The 22,740-nt window shown below is 42.9% G+C and overlaps 1 protein-coding gene across 3 annotated transcripts in view; it reads left to right on the forward strand.

Moving 5' to 3' along the window:
* The first annotated feature begins 4,110 nt into the window (after positions 1–4,110).
* LOC140204091 (diacylglycerol kinase eta-like) overlaps positions 4,111–22,740 on the forward strand; it is a 179,767-nt gene continuing 161,137 nt past the window's right edge. For all 3 annotated transcript variants that reach the window (XM_072270415.1, XM_072270416.1, XM_072270419.1), the window contains exon 1: positions 4,111–4,411. In XM_072270415.1, coding sequence (XP_072126516.1) covers positions 4,226–4,411 — 186 coding nt within the window. In that variant the 5' untranslated portion in view covers positions 4,111–4,225. The remainder of the gene's footprint in view (positions 4,412–22,740) is intronic.

The raw sequence follows: 22,740 nt of genomic DNA on the forward strand, positions 1-22,740 counted from the left end.
GTCGGGCAGCATCCATGGAATCAATCAGTCAACGTTTCGGGCCGGAACCCTTCGTCAGGACTCGTTAGCCTGAGCTCCCCCAGCGTGTTGCGAGTGTTGAACTGTCTATACTGTTGTTCCACAATATAGAGTTCTGCCAAGGGATATCCTATTTGTGATGACCTATAAACCATTAGCAACAACTCTGGCTGAGAATGTGAATGCAGCCTGAAAATGTGAATGCAGCCTGAACATCAGATTTGGGAAACTTTGATCTCCACATACATAAGAATAGGCTCATGAAGAAACTTCAGTTTCCGTGGTATATAAGGTAGGGGAATAATATAATTTAATTAGGGTCAAATATTTATCTGGCTTGTTCTGGTAACTCTAACTTCCAGTGTCTACTCTGCTTCCCTCTTCTTCCATTCCCCATTCTGGCTCCCCTCTTTCCTCTTCTCTTCTCCTCACCTGCCCATCAGTGATGAAACAAAAATGAATATTTGAAGATCCCAAAGTAATGTCTTGAAATAGAGCAGGAAAGCACTTCCCAGGTTGTCTAGCCAACATTTCTCCCTCCACTTGAATCAGATGATCTGGACATCATTGCTACTTGCCAAAATTTTGTTAACGGCAGTGGATGAATATGCACTGAGTGTGCCCAGAATTTTCTAATTTTGATTTTGATTTACAACACCTGTGGTACTTTGGATTTCCTATGTCTTTCAAATACACTTCAGAAGTAATTCTTTAAGCACGAAACTTGAGATGTATGCAGATGGTGAAAGGCCCAATACAATTTCAAGATCATTATTGCTCTTGTTAGCTCTCACCATTCACCATTATGACGCCATCAGGAATCCAGTCAGAGCACAGGAAAGATCCACTATTGAAAAAAAAACACTGTAGCTCCTTTATCCAAAAGGGAGACAAAACTTAGGAAACTGCAAACTAGTTGACATAACATCAGTCCTGAGGAAAATGCTGGAAGCCATTATTAAAGACACTACTGTAAAATTCAAGACAATCAGAGTCAACATGGCTTTGTAGTGTTTATAGTACTTGTCAGTGTTTCTTGAGGAAATACCATGTGGCTGTGGGTAAATCGAATAGAGGTGTGTGTGTTGGGGGGGGGTAGTTTTCCAGGAGGCATTCGATATAAAGGCAAATTTATCATGATAGTGACCATTAGGCCATTTGGCCCTCGAGTCTCCTCTGCCATTTCATCATGGTTGGTTCATTTTCCCTCTGAGCCCTGATCTCCTGCCTTCTCCCCGTATCCCTTCATACCCTGACCAATCAAGAATCTATCAACCTTTGCCTTAAATATACCCAAGGACTTGCCTGTGGCAACGAATTCTACAGATTCCCCACTCTCTGGCTAAAGAAATTCCGTTCTAAAAGGGTGCCCCTCTATTCTGAGGCTATATCCGCTGGCCTTTGACTACCCCACCATAGGAAATATAATGGACTATAAAAGAAGGAAACATTAAGGTGTTGATGAAAGACTGACTGGCTAACAGAAAACAGGGAGTAGGCAAAAATGGGTCTTTTCTTGACAAGATATGGTACATTCGGAAGTATATTACAGATTTTTTTGGTGCTGGGAGCTCATTCGTGATTTATATGCATGAAAAACATACTGAAGGCATGGCTGCTAAATACGATTATGACACTGGGAAAAGCACAGATGTACATGAAAACCAAAAGAACTACAGTTGATGGAAATCCAAAATAAAAGAGAAAGTGCTGGAAACACACAGCAAGTCTGGTAGCATCTGTGAACAAAAAAAATTGAGTTAATGCTTCATAAACACAAGAGATTCAGCAGATGCTGGAAATCTAGAGCAACACACACACAAAATGCTTCAGGGTCTCTGCTCTTTATTCCTTTCCATAGATGTTGTCTGACCTGCTGAGTCCAGCATTTTTTGAGTTAATGTCTCAGGTAAGAATTGGGAAAAAGAGAAGGCGAGTTAGTTTTGACTGGGAAAGTAAACTGTGAAGAGGACATTAGGATATTGATAGGTTAATTGAGAGAACAAAGGTGTGGCTAATGAATGACTAAGTTGTAATATTGTCCATTTTGACATGAAAAATTAAAGAACGAGATATTGCCCAAGTAGTTAAAGCCCCATGTCAAGAGGGATCTGGTTGTTATAGTGTATGATTTACTTCAACTTAATATGAAGATGGTGTTAACAATTAGAAAGGAACTAATAGAATGCTACCATTAAGTTCATGTGGGATTGAATGCAATACTAAGGAGATTATGGTTTGGTTATATAGGACATTAATGGGACTATATCTGCAGAGCTGTGTATAGTAGTGGTTGTCTTATCTTACACTGGATATTAATATATGTGAAATAGTTCTGAGACAAATTCCTGGACAGATGAAGGAAATGATCAGGTTACTTACTACAGCCATTAAGTTTACAGGGACATAGGCCACCAACCGCAGCTCATCAGAGGCCTCTGTCCTGGGCCAGTTTTCAGGATTTCCCCGGGTACAATCCATCTCCTTGGTGTATCTTTCCTCTCCCTGGAATGAGGTCTTTGGAGCTCCTGCTGGCATTTCTGTAGGTCTGGATTTTTATGGGATGAGGTTGCTATACCCATGGCGAGCCCTCCTCAGTTTGCAGCCAGTCCTGGGATTGTCCATGGCCTTTTGACAAAAGGTTGGATGGACTAAAATTCATAAAAGTGAAAGGGAACTTGATTGAAACGGTTTTTGCTGGTGTAAATATGGCGAGTTGGTTACTTTTGTGGGATAATCCACAACTGGGAGTTATTGCTTAAAAATAAAAGATTTCCCATTTATTGCAGAAGTGACGCGATTTTTTCTTTCTTAGTAATGGTGTTAAATATGTTTACTCTCTCAAAGAGTGGAGGAAGCAGGGTGTGCTCATATTCTAAGGTGAGGCAGTTGTATATTTGATAAGCAAAGGGATGAAAGGTTGCTAATGATGGGCAGGAGTACACATTTGAGGGTACTGTCAGATCAGTGATTATATCATGAGTTGAGGGGCCTTCACCTACTCGTGTATAGTAGGCTCATACACGACTTCAGCAGTTTCTCTTTTTCCTCTGCCACAGCAGAAGTAAGGGAAAGGGATATTCAGATGTTTTTCTTTGCGATTGCTCACTGCACGTGTCACTTGTTATTGTCTGAAATACATTGACTACTTTTTCTGTATTTTGTCACCTGTGTTGGTTGTGGCAACATAAGAAATTTGAGCAGTAGAAACCTGGTCTTTGAATCTGCTCTGACAGTCAGTGAGATGATGGCCATTTTCTCTGCTAACAACTTTTCCCTGGATTCCCATAATATCTAGAAATCTGTTGATCCCTGTTTGAAATTGGCCGAATGACTGATTCTCCACTACCTACCTGAACAGCTTTTCCAAAAACCCACCAGCATCTGAAAAACAAATCTCCTTGATCAGTCAACAGCCTACCCCTTATTTTGAGACCCTGTTCCTAGACTGCTCTGCCAGTGGATACACTCTCCTTGCACCTTGCCTGTCCAACCCTGTAAGAGTTCTGCAAATTTCACTGAGGTCTCCTCTCACCTGAACTCTGGAGAATGAGGGGCTGTCTACAGTGCTCCCATCCTGGATTGTCCCAGGACCCAGTCTACTTAGCTCCACACCCCTAATTCTACAGCAAGTATAATCGTTCCTGTACATAACACTTAAGGCTCAGTAAAATCCTAATAAGACACCCTCACTCCTGAACACAAAACGCTCTGAAAACAAAAATCGTGATGATATAAAAATCAAAATTAAGATTGTCTCCATCTTCACAGAGGGTGCTTCACACGCTGAACATTTCCAGCATTGTGCTTTGGCTTTTATACCTGTAGATATGTATTCTGATCATAACGAGTCATGTTGTCCATTCTAAATAAAGTGTTAACTATTCCTAGTACCGCATTTCGTTGCCGTTCCCTCCGAAGTGGTACAGACGGGGTCCTGCCTTCGATTTATTTCCCCCTCCTTCTCTCTTTTTGATGCCTGGAACATGAAAATATATGTTTGCTCTTCACACATCCGCATGATGCACACAGAGAGAGAGAGAGAGAGAGAGAGAGAGCGAGAGAGAGAGAGAGCGAGAGAGAGAGAGAGCCTGCAGTCAGTGCGAAAGGCAGAGGCTGCAGCAGAGCCAAAAGACGACTGCAACACATGTGCCTCTCCCTCTGCAGTCTCAGCTCACCCGGAGGAGTGCGGAACTGATCCCGGAGCATGGCTCAGAAGCTGCACCCAGACATGTGCATCTCCCGGGATTACCGCAGGTCGGGATACCCTCAGGACGCGGACAGCGTGGCGCGTTCGGAGGTGGGAGACGAATCCTCTGACAGCGATGGAGAGCAGGAAGGTCCCCAGAAGCTGATCCGCAAAGTGTCCACGTCCGGCCAGATCCGCAGCAAGGTAGGGGGCAGAGGGCTGGGGTCTCCGCTAGCGGCCGTGCCGACCTAGAGCACAGCGGGGGGGGGGGGAAGAGAGAGAGAGGAGTGCGGGGGTGGGGTTGGGGGGGTGCGCAAATAGGTAGGAAGATGGTCCCGGGTTGGAGTCTCCGTGGCCCTCGGCATCCATTATCACGGGCAGTGACAGGTGCCAACTTGTTATCTCTTTACCATGTATCTTTTCCGCAATTTGTTGCAAAGGAGGCTGCTGAAATGTTGGCAGGATTAATGAGAGAGAGAGAGAAAGAGAGAGAGAGAGGGTGGGAGAAAGAGAAAGAGAGCGAGCGCGCGCGAGAGAGAGAGGAAGGGAGGGGGAGAGAAAGAGAGAGCGAAAGAGAGATGAGAGGCAGAGCGGCAGTGAGAGGGAATTGCAAACAGCAAGAGAGCGGAGGGAAGCCACAGGTTGAAGTGAAGGAGTTGGTTGGGAAGGGGCTCAGGCTGAGCAGGTAGAAGAACTAGAGAAAGGGCAGGGAAGGAGAGGGAATGAAGTATGCAGGGAAGGCATTTAAATTGAGAACGAGCAGAAATTAGAGAGGAAGAGGGAACTAGAGGAGGATGGGTGAATAGAGAGGGAAGGGGGGATAGAGACCGACGAAGGATATAGTGAAAGAGTTAGAGAACCAGGGCTTAGCAAAAAAAGGACAGAGAAAGGGAGAAATAGAATGAATAATACAGAGGGCATAGCCAGATAGAAAGAATGGGCAAAAGGTTGAGGAAGAGAGAATGGGGGACAGTCGGCATGGGCAGAGAGAAAGGGAGAAGGAATGGGATTGAGGTGAGCGGGGATTGACCACCCATAGATTCCTTGCCATCTGGACGAGGCACAGACTGAGCTGGTGGTTGGCCAGGTGTTGTGCACACTCTGTGTGTAAAACACGATGGATTGCAATGGTGTGCATGTAGCAAGGGTGACATAATCTGGGACACAATGGGAGAAGCTGTGAGATGTATCAAGTATCTGAGGTAGTACAAAGGAGGAAAATGTCCGTACTGCAAAGATCAGACAGCACCAACACTCTCATACGTTGGAGCAACCATATTAACTCTAACTTTGATAGCAGCAATACTGACTCTAATTGCTACTTACAGTGATGCTGACCAATATCCTGTTACTGACACAGAGCACTTCAGTATACTGATACCACTGCAATAACATGTGCCCTCTTATACATGTTGTTGCGCAGGGAAAGATTTTGATCACGGTTACCTGTTAGGTGAATATGTACCCCAGACCCAACAACGGGGAGAGACTCAGAATTGCCTCCTCAGTTCAGTGACAAAAGGATTGGCAATAAATGCCGGCATTGTCAATGATGTCCACATCCTGAGAGCAAACTAGTCAAAATATCCCATACTTCTATTAAACCAAACATACATACACAAACCAATCCACTCACACTAAAACTGGCCCTAGTTCTGCTTCATAGCAAAACAGGTCAAAATACATTTAAAATGATGGTGATTGGCTACTTTGTTGTTACATTTCGTCGTTGCTCTCTGTCATGGACATCCGTCCGTATTCTAATTTGGATGATGCTATTCCCATCAGGAATGAGCTGAGTATTAGTTCTTGTTCAGGGTTCAGAAGAATCATTACTGATCCCTCCAACTGGTCTAAATGGTACGCAGATCACACCTCTTCTGACTCAGTGGAGTCAGAGCTCATTCTGATACTGGCAATCAGTAATTATAAGCTGCAGATATAGTGATTTTAGCAAGGGCAGTCAATGCAAAGGACCAATGTTAGGAGGTGAATCACTTCCAAGAGAAACCAACCTTTGCATCAGCACAGTAGAGAAATGCGTTGACATTAAATAATCTCTGAATGACTATTTCTTTACTTCATAATTGTTACAAATGATATATTGAAATACAGGATTCCTAAGGACACTGCAATTGTCTGAACGTTAGTTGTAGAATATTCAGCATTATTTAAATAGAGAATCTTGTAAATAGGTTTGTGGAATGAGGCTGTGACTAACAGCCAACCTTTCTAAAGCTGCCTAGACTTTATGTACAGATATGGCAGGGAGCCTCAGAGATGGAGCAGTCAGTTTTAACACTAACATATATCTGCATGGAAGTTAGATTAGAGCAAACATCTATAACTTTTCAACCTAATGCCTGTGAACAGCGGAGTTCAGATCAACAAAGCAGCCTAATTGGGAGAATATTGTATTTTGAACTGTGCCAGAAACAATAAGGTTCTGATATCGAGCTTTGAACCAGCTGCTTTCAGCAATGTAACATTGGCACTGGTTTATAAAAAAACTCGATTAGGGGTCTCCAAGATTGTGGTCATTTACCTACTGAGTGATATGTTTGCCTTAAAGTGTAAAGGATGATGCAAGAAACATGAAAGTACATATTCTGCCTGGTTTGGAGCTCTTTGATAAGACAGTAACTGTATTTTTCCCTAATAAGACAGTAGAAAGCAAGCTTTGCTCTGACTTTTTTTCTTTTCATGTGAGTAATATTTATTTCCAGATACCGAGAACTCATATAAACCACTACAGTAGTTTCACACTGTGATTTCTATTATGTTTGAGTGGTTTCAAACACTGGAGGTAAAGAACAAGTTATAGAGTGTAATTAATTCAGGGAAAATAGTTAAGGAGTATATGAGTAAAGCATTAGGGCAAAGGACAAGATTATTGTATGTCACTCAATTAAGCATTATTTATGCAGGATGCCTAAGGAACAAATGAAACTCTCGTAGGTTTAACTTGAAGGCTATGGTGTAAGATCAACAAGAAGTAAACTAGTAACGGAGCCTTTGTGCATATAGTTACGAAAGGAAATTGATTTAAGAGTTGTGGGAGTTAGACATGGATTGCATTCGTGCAGTTGGAAAGCTCAGGTTAGATAATTACAGAAATTAGACAGGAATTTAGTAAAGGAAGAATAATTTTGATAGAGGAGTGTAACATTTACTTGAGTTAGGATAAGCAATTTGTCTCATGTTTAAGTAGAGGTATAGTTCTGATGCAGATACACTGATAATTTTCTGTAGCAATGCACGTTGAACCAACAAAGGATAATTAGTATTGATAAGTGATCCAGAGTATTGTTTAATACATTTATTTAATAGTGACATTATCAGTTTAAAAGGGAGAAAGTCGAAACAGCCATGAAGATGTCATGCTTGTTCAAACCCGACTTTTAGATATTGCACTTTACAGAGCACAAGTTGCAAACTGATAAAAGCAAAGCTGAGGGGTTAAGGGTGTTCAAAACTAATTTACAATGAGACAGAGGCAGGTAAGATGATCAGTTGCTGAAAGCCAAACAACCCCTGATGACTAAACAGGTAAGAGAAATATAAAATGAAAGAAGACAAAAATAAAGAAGGCAAGTAGAAACCGTGGCATCTGACAGCAAAAAGAATATCCAATCGTGATAATGCAGAGAGTGGTCACAAACAGAAAGCCTATCCAATGGTGATAATGCAGAGAGTGGTCTTTGAAAAGAAGCTTGCAAGGAGTGTCAAAAATCAGTAAAAAATATTTAAAAATATATTGGTAACCAGCAGCAATACAGATTATCGACCTAAGACACCAACTCCACTCTGGCTTTCAGCCGGGTCCAGATGTTGATTTTAACCAGCGGTTCGATGACAACATGTAATGTCATATCTAGCCATCATCCATGATGAAGATGGTAGAGTTTGTCATGGAAACATTGACTAAAATCGATACCTATACCCAGATGGAAACCAGAAAAGAGTTCATGTGTGATACATGCCGGGAAAGTGCTAGATCTTTTTTTTAGGGAGCTAAGCTCTCAAATAACCCATAGAGAGGGAACTGTAATCAATCTGCATGGATACATTAAATTTCAGTGATATTAATAAATTGGACAAATGGGAAAATCTATGGTACACACACAAAATTCTGGTGGCACTCAACAGGTCAGGCAGCATCCATGGAAATGAACAACCAGTCAATGTTTCAGGATGAGACCCTTCTTCAGGACTGGAAGGGAAGGGAGAAGATGCCGGAATAAAAATGGTGGGGGTGGAGAAGGAGGAGAGCTAGAAATTGATAGGTGAAGCCAGGTGGGTAGGAAAGGTAAAGGGCTGGAGAGGAAGGAATCTGATAGGAGAGGAGAGTGGATCATAGGAGAAAGGGAAGGAGGAGGGCCACCAGGGTGTGGTGATAGGCAGGTGAGAAGAGGTAAAATGCAAGCGTGTGGAACAGAAGGAGGGGGACAGAAACATTTTTTTAATTGTCAGAGAAATTGATATTCATGTCATCAGGTTGAAGGTTAGCTAGATGGAATATAAGGTGTTGCTCATCCACCCTGAGGGTGGGCTCAGCTTGGCACAGGAGGAGGCCATGACTGACACGTTGGAATCAGAAGTAAAATATTTGTCCACTTGGAAGTTTTGCTTTTGGCGGTTGGAGCGATGTTGCTCAATGAAGCGAACCCCACCCCCCAGATTACGACGGGCCTCATGAAAGCAGAGGAGACCGCACTGGGAGCACTAGACACAATAGACAACACCAGCAGATTCGCAAGTGAAGTGTTGTCTCACCTAGAAGGACTGTTTGGGGCCTGGAATAGAGGTGAGAGAGGAGGTGAATGAACAGGTTTAGAACTTTAGCTGCTTGCAGGGATAAGTTCTGAGAGGGAGACCAGTGGGGAGGACAAATACACAGGGAATCATGGAGAGAGCGATCCCTGCGGAAAGCAGAGAGAGGAGCTGAGGTAAAGGTACTGTCTGTTTGGTGGTAAGATCCGTTTGGAGATGACGGAAGTTGTGTAGAATGATAGATGTGGAGGCTCATGGTGTGGTAGGTAAGGATTGTTAAGGCGGGGGAAGATGGAGGGGGCATGGATTTTTGGGAAATGGAGAAGATGTGGATGAGGGCAGCATCAATTGTGGAGGAAGGGAAACTCCATTCTTTCAGGAGGAGGACATCTCTGATATCCTGGAAAAGAAAGCCTCATCATGGGAACAGATGTGGCGGAGATGAAGGAACTGAGAAAACAGAATATCAATTTTTACAGGAAGCAGGGTGGGAAGAGCTATAGTCAAGATAGCCATGGGAATCAATAGGGTTATGAAAGATGTCAGTCCACAGTTTGTCTCCAGAGAGATTGAGAAAGGGGAGGGCAGTTTCAGATATGGACCAAGTGAATTTAAGGGCAAGGTGGAAGTTGGAGGCAAAGTTGATGAAATTGACAAGCTCAGCACAGGTGCATGAAGCAGCATCAATGCAGTTATCCATGCGGTGGAGGAAGAGTTATGAAGACTTGCAATATGGACTGTTCTACATAGACCACGAAAAGGCAGACATATCTGGGGCCCATGCAGGTGCCCTTGGCTAAGGCACTTTAAGGCATTTATGATGGATAGAAGTATATAGGGACTGGACACTGGTATATCAAAATACACATGTATTCAGTACTGACGAATTTGGATCTAAATGCTGAATGCATTTTGAATAGGGAAAATCAAGATGTTTTGGTCTGAAGTAATGTAGGAATAAATGTACAAATCCAAATATAATGTATTGGACAGGTACAGAACATAATTAATGAATGTTAGCTTATAATGTTTACTTCCAGAATGGGAATCAGGAGAATTTTGATGGGATTGCGTTATAGGAAAAATACGTGGATATCATAGTAAACATTTTCAAGAGGTATTGAGAAGAAGCAGGAAAAAGTGAACCAGGAGTAGATGCAACTGGGATATTTCAGCACGAGGTCGATGATAATGATGATGATGATGTTTACTCAGGCCTGAGAGGCCAGCGTCGGGCGTTTTCATGCCTTACAAGGCATGAATCGGATGGCTGTGTGGGGCGCCACTCCTCGCACAGACATTTTGCAGTATTTTTCTTTATTTTACGAGGTCGAGTTGCGAGTTCAACACTCAACCCAGCACAGATGGAAAGTGTACTCGGGAGCGGCCCGAATGGATTTGAACCTGGGATCTTCCGTTCCATAGTCCAGTGCTGATGTCACTGCGCCAACCAGCACGTGGTTGAAAGGAATAAAATAAGCTGATTGAATGGTAAAGTTTAAAGAACTAAGAAACCCATGTGCTTTACCAGTTGTTCAAGTTGAGAATGGAAGAGACAGGAAAGTGAGATGAACTGAACTCTTTAGATTATACAGCTGAAAGGTAGTGGTCATCTCTGCATTCTTTGGTAATCTTGTAACAATGAGATGTTTCAGCACACAACAGCGTAGTCCAATTTTTCTGCATGTGGCCAAGTGAGTTGTAGTTCATGCATTTTAGCATACTGACATTGGTTCTTCTATCAGTGAACTAACGTCAGCGTGCTAAGTGAAGCAAAAACAACAAGCATTGAAGCCTACGTCATCAAGAACCAACTAAGATGGAGCGGTCACGTTGTTCGGATGAAAGACGAGCGTCTGCCAAAACAAATCTTCTACTCCCAGCTTAAAGAAAGCAAACATTAAAGAGCCAACATGAAGAGATGTAACATCGACATCAACAATTGGGAAACCAATGCTAAGGACAGGAAACTCCGGCAAGCCATCATCCGAGAAGGAACAGCATCTTTCGAAGCCAACAGATGTGCAGAATTAGAAGAAAAGAGAAGAAAATGGAAAGAGAGGCAGCAACAACCAAAGCCCGATCTGCCATCTGGAACTACCTATCCTGAATGCCGAAGAACTTTCAAGGTCAAGATTGGACTCATAAGCCACTTGAGAGCTGATAAGTAGGTCAACAGAATGAAGACCATCATTCTCGACCTTGAGGGATAGCTCCGACGCGTTTGTGCATTTAATGCTGGAATTCTTGTGTTAAAGGGAGTGGGGATGAGAGCTCAATCAATTGATCTGCAAGGATATGAAAATAAAGATTGTAGTTGGAACTGCAGCACTGACAGTGGTGTGAGTGTGGGTGAGCAGATCAGTGGCTATAGCAATGTTGTAAAAATTGGAAGATTAAAGACGAGACAGCTGTGACTTTGAAAGTGGAAATTACATTTATGTGGAGACGGAGGACTGCAATCTAGCAGATGGAGGTAGTGGTTGGAAAGGGAATTATGTGTGAGGGACTGAAGGAGGTGATCCTTCAAGGAAAAGCAACCCCAACCTATCCAGTTTAGATTAAGCTTTCCAGTCTTGGCAACATCCTTGCATTTTCTGCACCCTCTCCAGCTCAATTACACTCTTCCTATAGATAGGTGACGAAAAATGCATACAAAATGCCAAGTCCAGGCTCACCACATCTTATACAGACATAATGACACTCCATCTCTTGTTCTCAATCCCTGCTTAGTGAAGGGAAGCATGCCAAACACCTCCCTCACCCCCCAGTTTCAAAGTACTATGTACCTGTACCTCCAGGTTTCTCTGTTATATAACACTGCCCAAGACACTACCATTTACTGTGAAAATACTGCCCCAGGTTAACTCCAAAGATGCAATACTTTACATTGGTCCTAATTATATTTCATCTGCCAATACTTTTCCCACGTTCCCAGCTGATCTAAGTAAATCATGTTAACTAATCCTTTTCACTATCCACCATACCACCAACAATGATGTCATCCACAGGGTTACAAACCAGGCCACCTACACTCTCATCCAAACTGGTTAACATAGACGATCAAGAGCAGCGGCCCCAACACCAATCCCAGTGGCACATCACTAGTCACAGGCCTCCATTCTGAAAATCAACCCAATGCTAAAACATTCTAGCTTCAACACCCAAGCCAAGTTTGTATCCAATTAATTATCTCACCATGGATTCCAGGTGATCTAACCTTCTGGACCAGCTTGCCATGTAGAAACTTGTCAAAGGCCATTGAAATCCATATAGGCTATCTTTATAACACTGACTTTTTCAATATAATTCAAGTTCAGGTTTAATTGTCACCCAACCATACATGTGAATACAGCCAAATGAAACAGTGTCCTCTGGGGCCAAGGTGCAAAACACAGTAGTAACAGTCACACACAGCACACAGCACATATAACAATGATAGCAGAAAAACAAACAGTTACAGAAATATTAGAAAATTAATAATAATATAGCCCAAGTGCCTGAGTGTCATGTCCTGTAAATTGACAGTGCTTGAATGTTGTCTTGGAGCCATGTTTCTCCAAGAACAAGTCACAGCAGTTCCCCATTTCTTGCAATTGCAGATGCAAATGAACACAGTCCAGCTTGTCCTCTTGATGACCAATCCTCTTGGTCATCTCTTCAAAAAAGTCGATCAAATTCATGAGTCAATATTCCCACACTCAAAGCCCCACATCCTTGTTTTCCTAAATTCAGGTAGATCTCTTCTTTCAGAATCCCTTCTCATTAGTAACTTTAGGCTAACCAACCTGTGGTTCCGTGGCTTGTCCCTGCAGACTTTCTTAAATAAAAGATAGCAATAAGCACCCTCCAGTCTTCTGGTATCTCATCCATGGCTAACAATAGTACAAATATCTCTGCCAGGGCCATAAAAATGTCTTCCCTGGTTCCCTCAGTGTCCTAACAGTCTTCTTTATGACTGCCAACATCTTACCTTTTGTAATGTAGATATGTTTCAGTGCAATTGGATACTTCATGAACTCAATGGGTCTATTTCCATCCTATATGACTCTGTGACTCCATGCAATCTTAACCTCAGATCTTATTTTTCATTTACGTCATGTGTTTTTTTGAGGCCCTCAGTTATCTTAAATCATTTAATATACTTCGCCCAACCTCTGTTTGCGAATGGATAATATTCCAGGCATTCAACTCTCAGTAGCTCTGTGTTCATCCTTTGCCCTTGCTTTATTAATACGCTTGTAACGAGGACCCAGAACCCCATACACTGCTCCAGTTTTTGTCATTTGGTATGTTGGATCCTTCATGTTATTTGAACACCATCCCAGATGTATAGTTTCATTACATGCAGTGCCTCTGTCTTCTGTAACTTACATGAGATTTAGGATAACTATGCTGCCCTAGGCAATAAGATACATCCTACTATGAAACTCTTTTGCCAGAGTGAATGACTTATCAGTCCTTTTTGCCAGCTTCTTCAAGCTTCTGCTGCCTTGTGCACCTTTTGCCAAAGCTATGTGCCCAGTTTGTATTCCCTAGTGATATTAAATGTTCATCTCCATTGTGGACCATCGTGTAGCCAACATATATATGGTCACACAAAAAGCATTGACTCAATAGGTAGGGACTCTGTGGGTAATATTGAGAAACTCTATGGCTGTAGTGGTCCGCGAGGAAGGTGATCAAGGATTGTGGGATGATCTGGACCAGCTGGATGAAGAATGGCAGATGGACTTTATTGCGGACAAGTTACAGTTTGGGAGCACAGGCCAGGGTGGGACTGGCACATTCTGTTGTTGGTCACTAGAGTGTGTGTGTCATGGAGCAGGCCTCATGGGAATACAGTTCTGTAATTCCTTGAAAGTGGCATCATAAGTAGATATGGCCATGAGGAGAGCTTTTGGTACATTGGCTTGCATAAATCAGGGCATTTGATACAGTAGTTGGGATGTTATGCTGAAGTTGTATAAGATATTGCTGAGGCTGAATTTGGAGTACTGTATGCTGGTCTGGTTGCCTACAGACAGGGATGATATTGATGGGCTTGAAAGTGTGTACAAGGATATTGCTGTGACTTCACGGCCTGCATTATAGGGAAAGACCTGCAAGGGACACAATCTCATTTGTTCTCCAGAGCAACACACACAAACTGTTGGAGGAACTCAGCAGGTCAGGCCGCATCTATGGAAATGAATAAACAGTTGACAGTTTGCCCTTCATCAGGACTATAATGGAAGGGGGAAGAAAGCAGAATAAGATGGGAAGAGAAGTACAGGCTAGAGGGTGAGAGGTGAAGCCAGAACGGTGAGGTGACGTGGAAAAGGGAAAGGGGTGGAGAAGAAGAAACCTGATAGGAGAGGAGAGTGGACCATCTCACAGAGTTCTGCAGGAACTCAGTAGTTGAGGCAGCATACTTTTTCTCCACTGTGCTTTGGACTACCCCGACAACAGCAAAACACACGTCAGGCTTCTGCTGATGGATTTACAGCTCAGCATTCAAAGCCTTCATCCCTTCAGTACTAATCACCAAGCTCAAACTTGGCCCTCTGAAGCATTCTTTGCAATTTGATCCTCAATTTCCTATCAGTTGGCATAGATCAGTAATAACATCTCCTCATTGACAATCAACATAGGCACACCTCAAGGATGTGTGCTTAGTGTACTGTTCTACTGTCTCTAAGCTCATTTCTGTGTTGCTAAGCACAGTCCAAATGCCATCTCTACATTTTCCGATGGCACGGCTGTTGCCAGAATTTGTGGTGGTGATGAGGAGATACAGTGGATCCTCTGATTGAGTGGTGTCACAACAACAACTGCACGCGCAACGTCAGCAAGACTAAGGAATTGATTGTAGACTTGAGAAAAGGGATGTTGGAAGAGCATACACATTCTTGACTGAGGAGCCAGCAGTCAAAAGCGTGAGCAGCTTCAAGTTCATGAGTGTCAACATCTCAGGGCATCTATCTTGAGCACTTCGCACTGATGCAGTCATGATGAAGCCGGTAGCTCTACTTCATTTGGAGACTGAGGAGGCTTGGCATGTCATTGAAGACTCTTGTAGATTTCTATGAAGAGATTTTTACTGGTTGCAATCACTGCCTGGTTGAGAGGCACCAGCGAGCAGGATGGCAAGTGGCTGCAGAAGGTTGTGTAGCCAGGTTTGTCACAGGTGCAGCTCCCCTTTTCCTTAAAGACTCTCACCATCCTGTTCTCACCTGAAGACCAACCCTCATTGTTTCAGGAACTTCTCCTTTCCCTCCATCATCATACTTCTGAATGGTCCATTAAACCATGACACTACCTCATTATTCCTCTTTCACCCTACTTATTTATTCTTGTAACTTACAGTAATTTTTTTTGTCTTGCACTGCACTCCTGCTGCCAAACAACACATTTCTTGAAAGTGGGGACTTAGGCAGGCTTGAGTTTGATGGACCAGATGATCTCCCGCATTCCCAGCATAGTACATAAATATATAGCGACCTTTGTCTCTTGCTAAGAAAGGATATCCTTGTTCTAAAAGGAGGGCTTGTCGTGAGCTGAGTTCTGCCTGATGCTGTAAAGTTTGGAAGAATGACAGGGAGCCTCACTGAAACTCACAAAATTTCTTAATTCTTAGATGTGCAAAGGTTGTTTCTCCTGGCTAAGAAATATCAAACTAGAAGTAATATCAAACTAGAAGTAATATCTCAGAGTAAGGGAAGACCATTCAGAACTGATGTAAGGAGAAAGTTCTTCATCCAGATGGTTCACTGATTTCTTCTTATCATATTCATGTCTTTTTATGGGTATAGGAAACATCTTTAAACAGTAAACACTGACCAGTTAACTCTTCTGACCATCAAATTTTCTCAGCTGGAAAAGCTTGGTGAGTGACATCCCCTGTAGTTATTGACCCTCTGGATCCAGGAAGACCCTGCAAAGACACCTCTTCCAACCTTCACATGACAACTGTCGATATGCTGACCTTTTACTCCTGAAGCCTAATGAAAGCTTTCTTTATCAAGGCATAGAATGAATGAAAGAGCATGTGTATACAGAGCAGATTCCCAAAAAAAAAAGCCTATGGCTAATAAAAGATTTTTCAAGAATAGTAACTGGCTGGCAATTTTTAGAGAGTTGAATCCCACAAATAGTAAAGAATAGATAATTTGTCCAATAGATGATAACAGATCAGCCAGGTAAAAGAATTGATTTTTGTTTATTCACGCTCTGCAGATATTGTTGGCATTTATTGTTTGTCCCTAATTGATTGGGGAAATGAAGAGGCAGATAAGTGTGTATACACTACAGTTACTCGAGTCATTTAACAGATATTCTTATGATCTGGATTTAACTTCATTTGCCTGTTGGCATCTCTGAAAAGACTCAGCACAGAATTACAGATTAGAATTTGTGCTCAAGTGTGTGGAATGCTTCTTAAACCTAGTCCCTCTGATTTCAAGGCAGGAGTAATACCATTGAGGTATAATTGCATCTAGATATGGTTTGCAAGACGTGTGGAATTTGCTGAAACCAGTTGACACCCTGAATCCACTTAATCACATCAGGTAAAATTAAATTAGTCCTGTGTTTAAATACAATTGCTTTCCTAAGAGTTCCCAGTCACTGGTATAGTTCTGTTCTAAATAGGCCGTTTATATTTTGATAAGCTTTGTACAGTAGGGTAGGAGAATTGTTGCATCACTGATAAGCTCAGTACTGGACTGGCAGGGAAACAAAAGTTGCTCTCGAGAAGGTGACACGACACAGTGCTTTAATGTTACCCAAGTGATAATCATTTCTTCTGGCTTGTTTGCTTGCATTTTACCTTCTACTTCATGATTTAATTAAAAAAAATAAAATAACTTTTCCCACAAAGGTGCTGCAGAAAATTAGCATCTCTCCATCTATGCCTGGCTATTTTGGTACGTGACAGAGAGCACTCGGTAAACACATTCCCTACACACGCTGATTTACACACACACACAAACATTGCCTTGTCATTCTGTTGTCATTGCACTGTTTTTCCTGGTATATTCTCATAATGGGCCCTAATCCAGGCTGATATGCTTTGGATTGGCTTTATGGTGCCTTGCCCCCCATACACAGCTGAATATTCCATTTCTTTAGTAATGGGGATGTGAAAATGTGTATGTGTTGTTTGTTTACTGTAGTTAAGGCTGATGCTTCAGTTTGTTTTGTAATATGATTGTAACTATATTTTGGAGTGCATCATATTCTGATTCATGTGAAGTCATTAAAGATGGTATGTCCTGGTGCCTAAAAATAGGATTTCATTGCCCTCAGTATAGAGAGTGAGATAGGGGAAGCTCAGAGTTCACACTGGATAAGAATAAATACAGAGCTAATATTGTGTTTCTGGTCATTATCTGTTTGTAAATATTAGCAGTTTTCTTTTCACTAATTTTTGTAAGTTGGATTTGTGTCGCATCTAGTAAACATCCTTGTGCTGAAGTGCTAAGCAACCCCAGTCATCTTCCCTCTGGTCATATCTACCATTTGAGCAATATCTAAGTGCCTCTTTAAACACAATGATTGTATCTGATGCTACTAGCTTTCCTAACACTATGTTCCAGTGATCAACTGCTCTCTGCTAAAAATAACATACTCTCAGATCCCCTTTAAAATTCTTTCCTTACTACTTGGCTTCCAAACAAATGGAAATGTCTTGTTTGTGCCTCTCGAGAAGATCACCTACATTACTTAGCAACCTCTTGAAGTTGCCTTATGTAATTTATTTCCTCGAGAAAAAGGTTTACAGCCTGTACAATACTCATCCTTAATAAGGCCCAAGGGGGTTCACAGCCAAGACCAAACACACTTTCCCCAAATGTCCACTCGTGACATTCACTTATTACAACTCAAACAGAGGCCTTTGAACCCATTGGATCCACGTTGTTCCTCAGTAGTACAACCATCAGTCCTAATCCAATTTTATAGCCTTGTAGTCTGGCCGATTACACACTCATCAACACTCATCCACTCAAAGGGCTGATCTCCAGCATCTAAATAACCTGCTCACATGCCTTTAAGAGGCGGGAGGAAACTGGAGCATTTGCCAGAAATGCACGCAGTCACAAGCAGAATGTGCAAACTTCCTGACAGCATTAGAGCACAGGATTAAACCCAGTTAACTGGAGTCTTCAGAGAGCAGCACTATCTGCTGTACCCCTGACATAGCTCCAGGAGAAACAGAGTTTGAAAACCCAGTGACTACTGCTGAGGGCCAGCTGTGACCCATATGCCAGAACATTTCCTGAAGACCAGTGACAGGGTGGAGAGGCGTCAACATCTTAAGAAGTAAAACATGGGGGATCTTCACAAAAATGGGGCGTATCCTGGGGTGAAAACAGAAAACATGAGCAAAACATTGCAGGCCAGATGGCATCCACGAAGAGAGAAACAGAGTTAATATTTTAGGACTGAAGTCTCTTGGGACCTGAATTGCTTATCTGGTGTGATTCAGATCGCTGCTGTGTGTGCACAGATAATCAATTCGTTCATGTTAGCAGACCTGCCTTTGGTGGTAATGGTACACTCCCCCGGTCAGCTCTCAGCTCTTGCTGCTTAGCAGCGTGTAACCAGGTAACTGTAGCAGTAGTCTAGTTGGAGTGGCCTGGTGCTTCATGGAGACAGAAGCACTTTGGATAGGCCCTGCCTGTGTCTGCAGGATCTCGCTCCATGAGACTATGGTATGATGAGAGACTCACAGTGAACAGTACTGAAGTGTATTGACATCCAGACCGTAAATGTTGTTATGTATTGTCAGAGTATTGGGATGCACAGCACACTTTGCTTGCAATCTCGAGTTTTACAGTCTTAGAGACATTCCACACAATACAGAAGCACGGCCTTGAGTCCACTTGGAGTACGTAGATGATCAAATACCCTTCTATACATATCCCATTACCAGCACTTGATCCATGATGCTGCAATAATTCAGAAGCTTATCCAGATGCTTTTTAAATACAACAACAGCACCGGTTTCCATTACCCTATCATGCTGTGCATTCACAGCTCCACCGTCCCTCTGACCAAACAAAAATCTCTGATCCCCTTCTTAGCTACACCTGCTCCCTCTAGTCTTAGATGTGTGGGGAACATTTTCTTGCCATCTTCCCTACCTCTATCTCTCCTAATTTTGTATACCTCCATCAGGGTGCCCCTAAGTCTCCTCTGTCCCAAGGAAGGCAAGACCCGCTTGTTCGGTCTCTTCTTACAGGTGAAATATCCCATCCCAGGTAAGAGTCAGGTGAAATTCTTTCAGCCAAGTAAATCTCCTTCACAGCAGTCATGCCCTTTCCATGGTGTAGTGATTACTTACATTCTTTCAGGTAGACTTGGTGATGCCTGGAATGTCAGCTTTCATCTTAACAGCGTCCAATCTGTTCTTTCCTACAGCAGTACTCATCTCATTCTTCTCATTGATTATATGACCTCTCATTCCAGGGTGCTGGTACACTATCTTTCTGCCAGTCTGTGGCAGACTGTGGACTGGTTTTTCAAATACCTTTGCTCTGTCTACCTCAAAAGGCAGGAGCTCCCGGGCCTGAACAGATGAGATATGACAATGTTATTTCCCATGGTAGGGGAGTCTAGGACAAGAGGGCACGATTTCAGGATTGAAGGACATCTATTTAGAACTGAGATGCGGAGAAATTACTTTAGTCAGAGGGTGGTAAATCTGTGGGATTTGTTGCCACGAGCAGCTGTGCATGGGTGCATTTAAGGCAGAGGTAGATAGGTTCTTGATTAGCCAGGACATCAAAAGGGTATGGGGAGAAGGCAGGGGAGTGGGGATGACTGGGTGAATTGGATCAGCCCATGATTGAATAGCGAAGTACACTTAATGGGCCAAATGGCCTACTTCTTCTCCTATATCTTATGGTCTATTCATTTCATATCAACTTAACATTCCCATTCTTACATGTCTGTCCAGGGCCTCCTTTACTGTCAAAATGAGGCTAAGCTGATCAATAAGCATCAAGATGTAGGCATCAATACCTCCTTGTGCAAATGGATCGTTGATTTCCTCACTTGCAGACCCCAGTCAATTTGGATTGGCAACAACACCTGCTCCACAAAATCCACCAGCACTGGAACACCACAAGACTGTGTGCTTAGCCCCCTGCTCTATTTGCTTTATATTTATGACTGGGAGGCGAAGCACTGCTCCAATGCCATATTTAAGTTTGATGATGACCCCACTGTTGTTGGTTGAATTAAAAGTGGTGACAAATCGGCAGATAGGAAGGAGGTTGAAAATCTGGCTGAGTGGTGCCACAACAGCAACCTCTCGCTCAATGTCAGCAAAGCTAAGAGCTGATTATTGACTACAGGAGGAAGAAACTGGAGGTCCATAGGCCATTCCTCATCAGGGGATCAGGGGTGCAGAGGGTTAGCAAATTTGAATTCCTCAACATAATCATTTCAGAGAATCTGTCCTGGGTCCAGCATGTAACTGCCATTACAAAGAAGGCATGGCAGTGCCCCAACTTTCTTAGAAGTTTGTGAAGATTTTGCATGTCAGCTAAAACTCTGACAAACTTCTATAGCTGCATGGTGGAAATTATGCTGACTGGTTGCATAACGGCCTCGTATGGAAACACCAATGCTCTTGAATGGAAAATCCTACAAAGAGCAGTGAATACAGCCCAGCCCATTAAGTGTAAAGTTCTCCCCACCATTGTGCATATCGGCAAGGAGAGCTGTTGCTGAAAGCACCATCCATCATCAGGAGCCCCAACGTCCCGGCCATGGTCCCTTTGCATTGGTGCCATCAGGAACGAACCTCAGGACCCACACCACCAGGTTCAGGAGCAGTTATTATGCCCGAGCAGGGGGTGAACTTCACTCACATCCAACACCCAACTGATTCCACAACTTATAAACTCATTTTCAAGGACTCTTCGTCTCATGTTCTCAACTTTTATTGCTAATTTATTTATTATTATCACTTTGTTTTTTTGTGCTTGCATAGTTCGTTGTCTTTTGCACACTAGTTGTTTGTCCATCTTCTGTGTGATTCTTCATTGATTTTATTGTGTTTCTTTGTATTAAATGTGAATCTCAGGGTACTAAATGCCTGGACTGGAGCATTTCACTAACCTCTGATAATTTCTCCCACCTCCCTCCTTTGCTCTATTTCCACTCTTTATTCTTTTTACCCTCACACCCCTTCTTTCTATCACCTGCCCATGGTTTCCCTCCTCCTTCTTTTTCTTCCATGGTATACTGCCCTTCTCTGTCAGATTCCTTCTTCTTCAGCCTTTACCTCTTCCACCTATGCCCTCCCAGCTTCTTACTTCATTCACCCACCCACCCTCCTCTTCACCGAGTCTCACCTATTACCTATCAGCTTGTACTCCTTCCCTTAGCCCCAGCTTCAGATGCTGGCTTCTGTCCCCTTCCTTTGTAGTCCTGATGAAGGCTCCTTGCCCAAAATGTCAACTGTTTATTCCCCTCGATAGATGCAGCCGGACCTGCTGAGCTCCTCCAGTATTTTATGTGTGTTGCTCAAGATCTCCAGCATCTGCAGAATCTATTATCTTTATGACTTGTTCTGAGCTGTTACTTGCTGATAACGGTTCCAGTGGTGGGTCGATCTCCTTTCCCTCCTCTTCTTCCTGACAGGTGAGGTGTTCTTGCACAGGCAGCTGACTGAGCTAGTCTTTCCTGATATTCTACAGTGATATAGACACCACAAAGTTGAATGTCAGCCCCATTAGTGACGATGACTGTGTGGCTATATATTTAAATGAAAAACAGTTATTGAAATAAAGGGAAATGCACTTTCAACATTGACACAACTTCTGATGATATGTCTATAACTCAGCAGAACTCATGACCTGAACTAGATTAGTTTAGATTATGAGGACACTCAGTCCTCGTTTATTGTCATTTAGAAATGCATGCATGCATTAAGAAATGATACAATGTTCCTCCAGAGTGATATCACACAAAAACAGGCCAAACCAAAGACTAACACTGACAAAACCACATAATTATAACATATAGTTATAGCAGTGCAAAACAATACCATAATTTGAAAAAGAACAGACCATGGGCACTGTAAAAAAAAAAGTCTCAAGTCCCGATCGACTCATATAGTCCCCAATAGCAGGCGGCAAAAAGGGAGAAGCTCCCCTGCCATAAACCTCCAGGCACCGACAACTGCCGATGCATTGGAAGCACCCGACCACAGCCGACTGAGTCCGTCCGAAAACTTCAAGCCTCTGACCAGCCTCTCTGATACAGCCTCCCGAGCACCATCCTCTGCCGAGTGCCTTCGACCTCGACCCGGCCGCCAAAACAAGCAAAGCTGAGGACTCAAAGGCCTACTCCTCTAGAGGTTCTCGATTGCACAGTAGCAGCGATTCCAGTGTCACTAAAAAGGAGGATTGTCTCCTCCAGTCATGGGCCTTTGGTGCTATTCTCTGCTCAGCTGCATCGGATGCAGCTTGTGGATGACTTATTCTGGAAAAGAAATGGGCAGCGTTAATATCTACCGCTGCATACTGGCACCCTCTCTCCCTCGTACCCTCACATTTTCAATACAATCCCTATTTAACTATTGCACAATTGCAGTCTGAAAGCAGAAACTCATGTGAGTCCATAAAATGTGCCCATTACTCACAGGCCGAGTACTGAGGGAGTGGGCTGTCCAAGTGTTGATATTCTGTCCACCCGTTTTAGTGGCATCCATTGATTCATTCTCAATCGATATTCCATCTCAGAGGAATATTACAAATAGCTAC

The sequence above is a fragment of the Mobula birostris genome, chromosome 10 (genome assembly GCF_030028105.1).
Source record: "Mobula birostris isolate sMobBir1 chromosome 10, sMobBir1.hap1, whole genome shotgun sequence".
Taxonomy (NCBI): Eukaryota; Metazoa; Chordata; class Chondrichthyes; order Myliobatiformes; family Myliobatidae; genus Mobula; species Mobula birostris.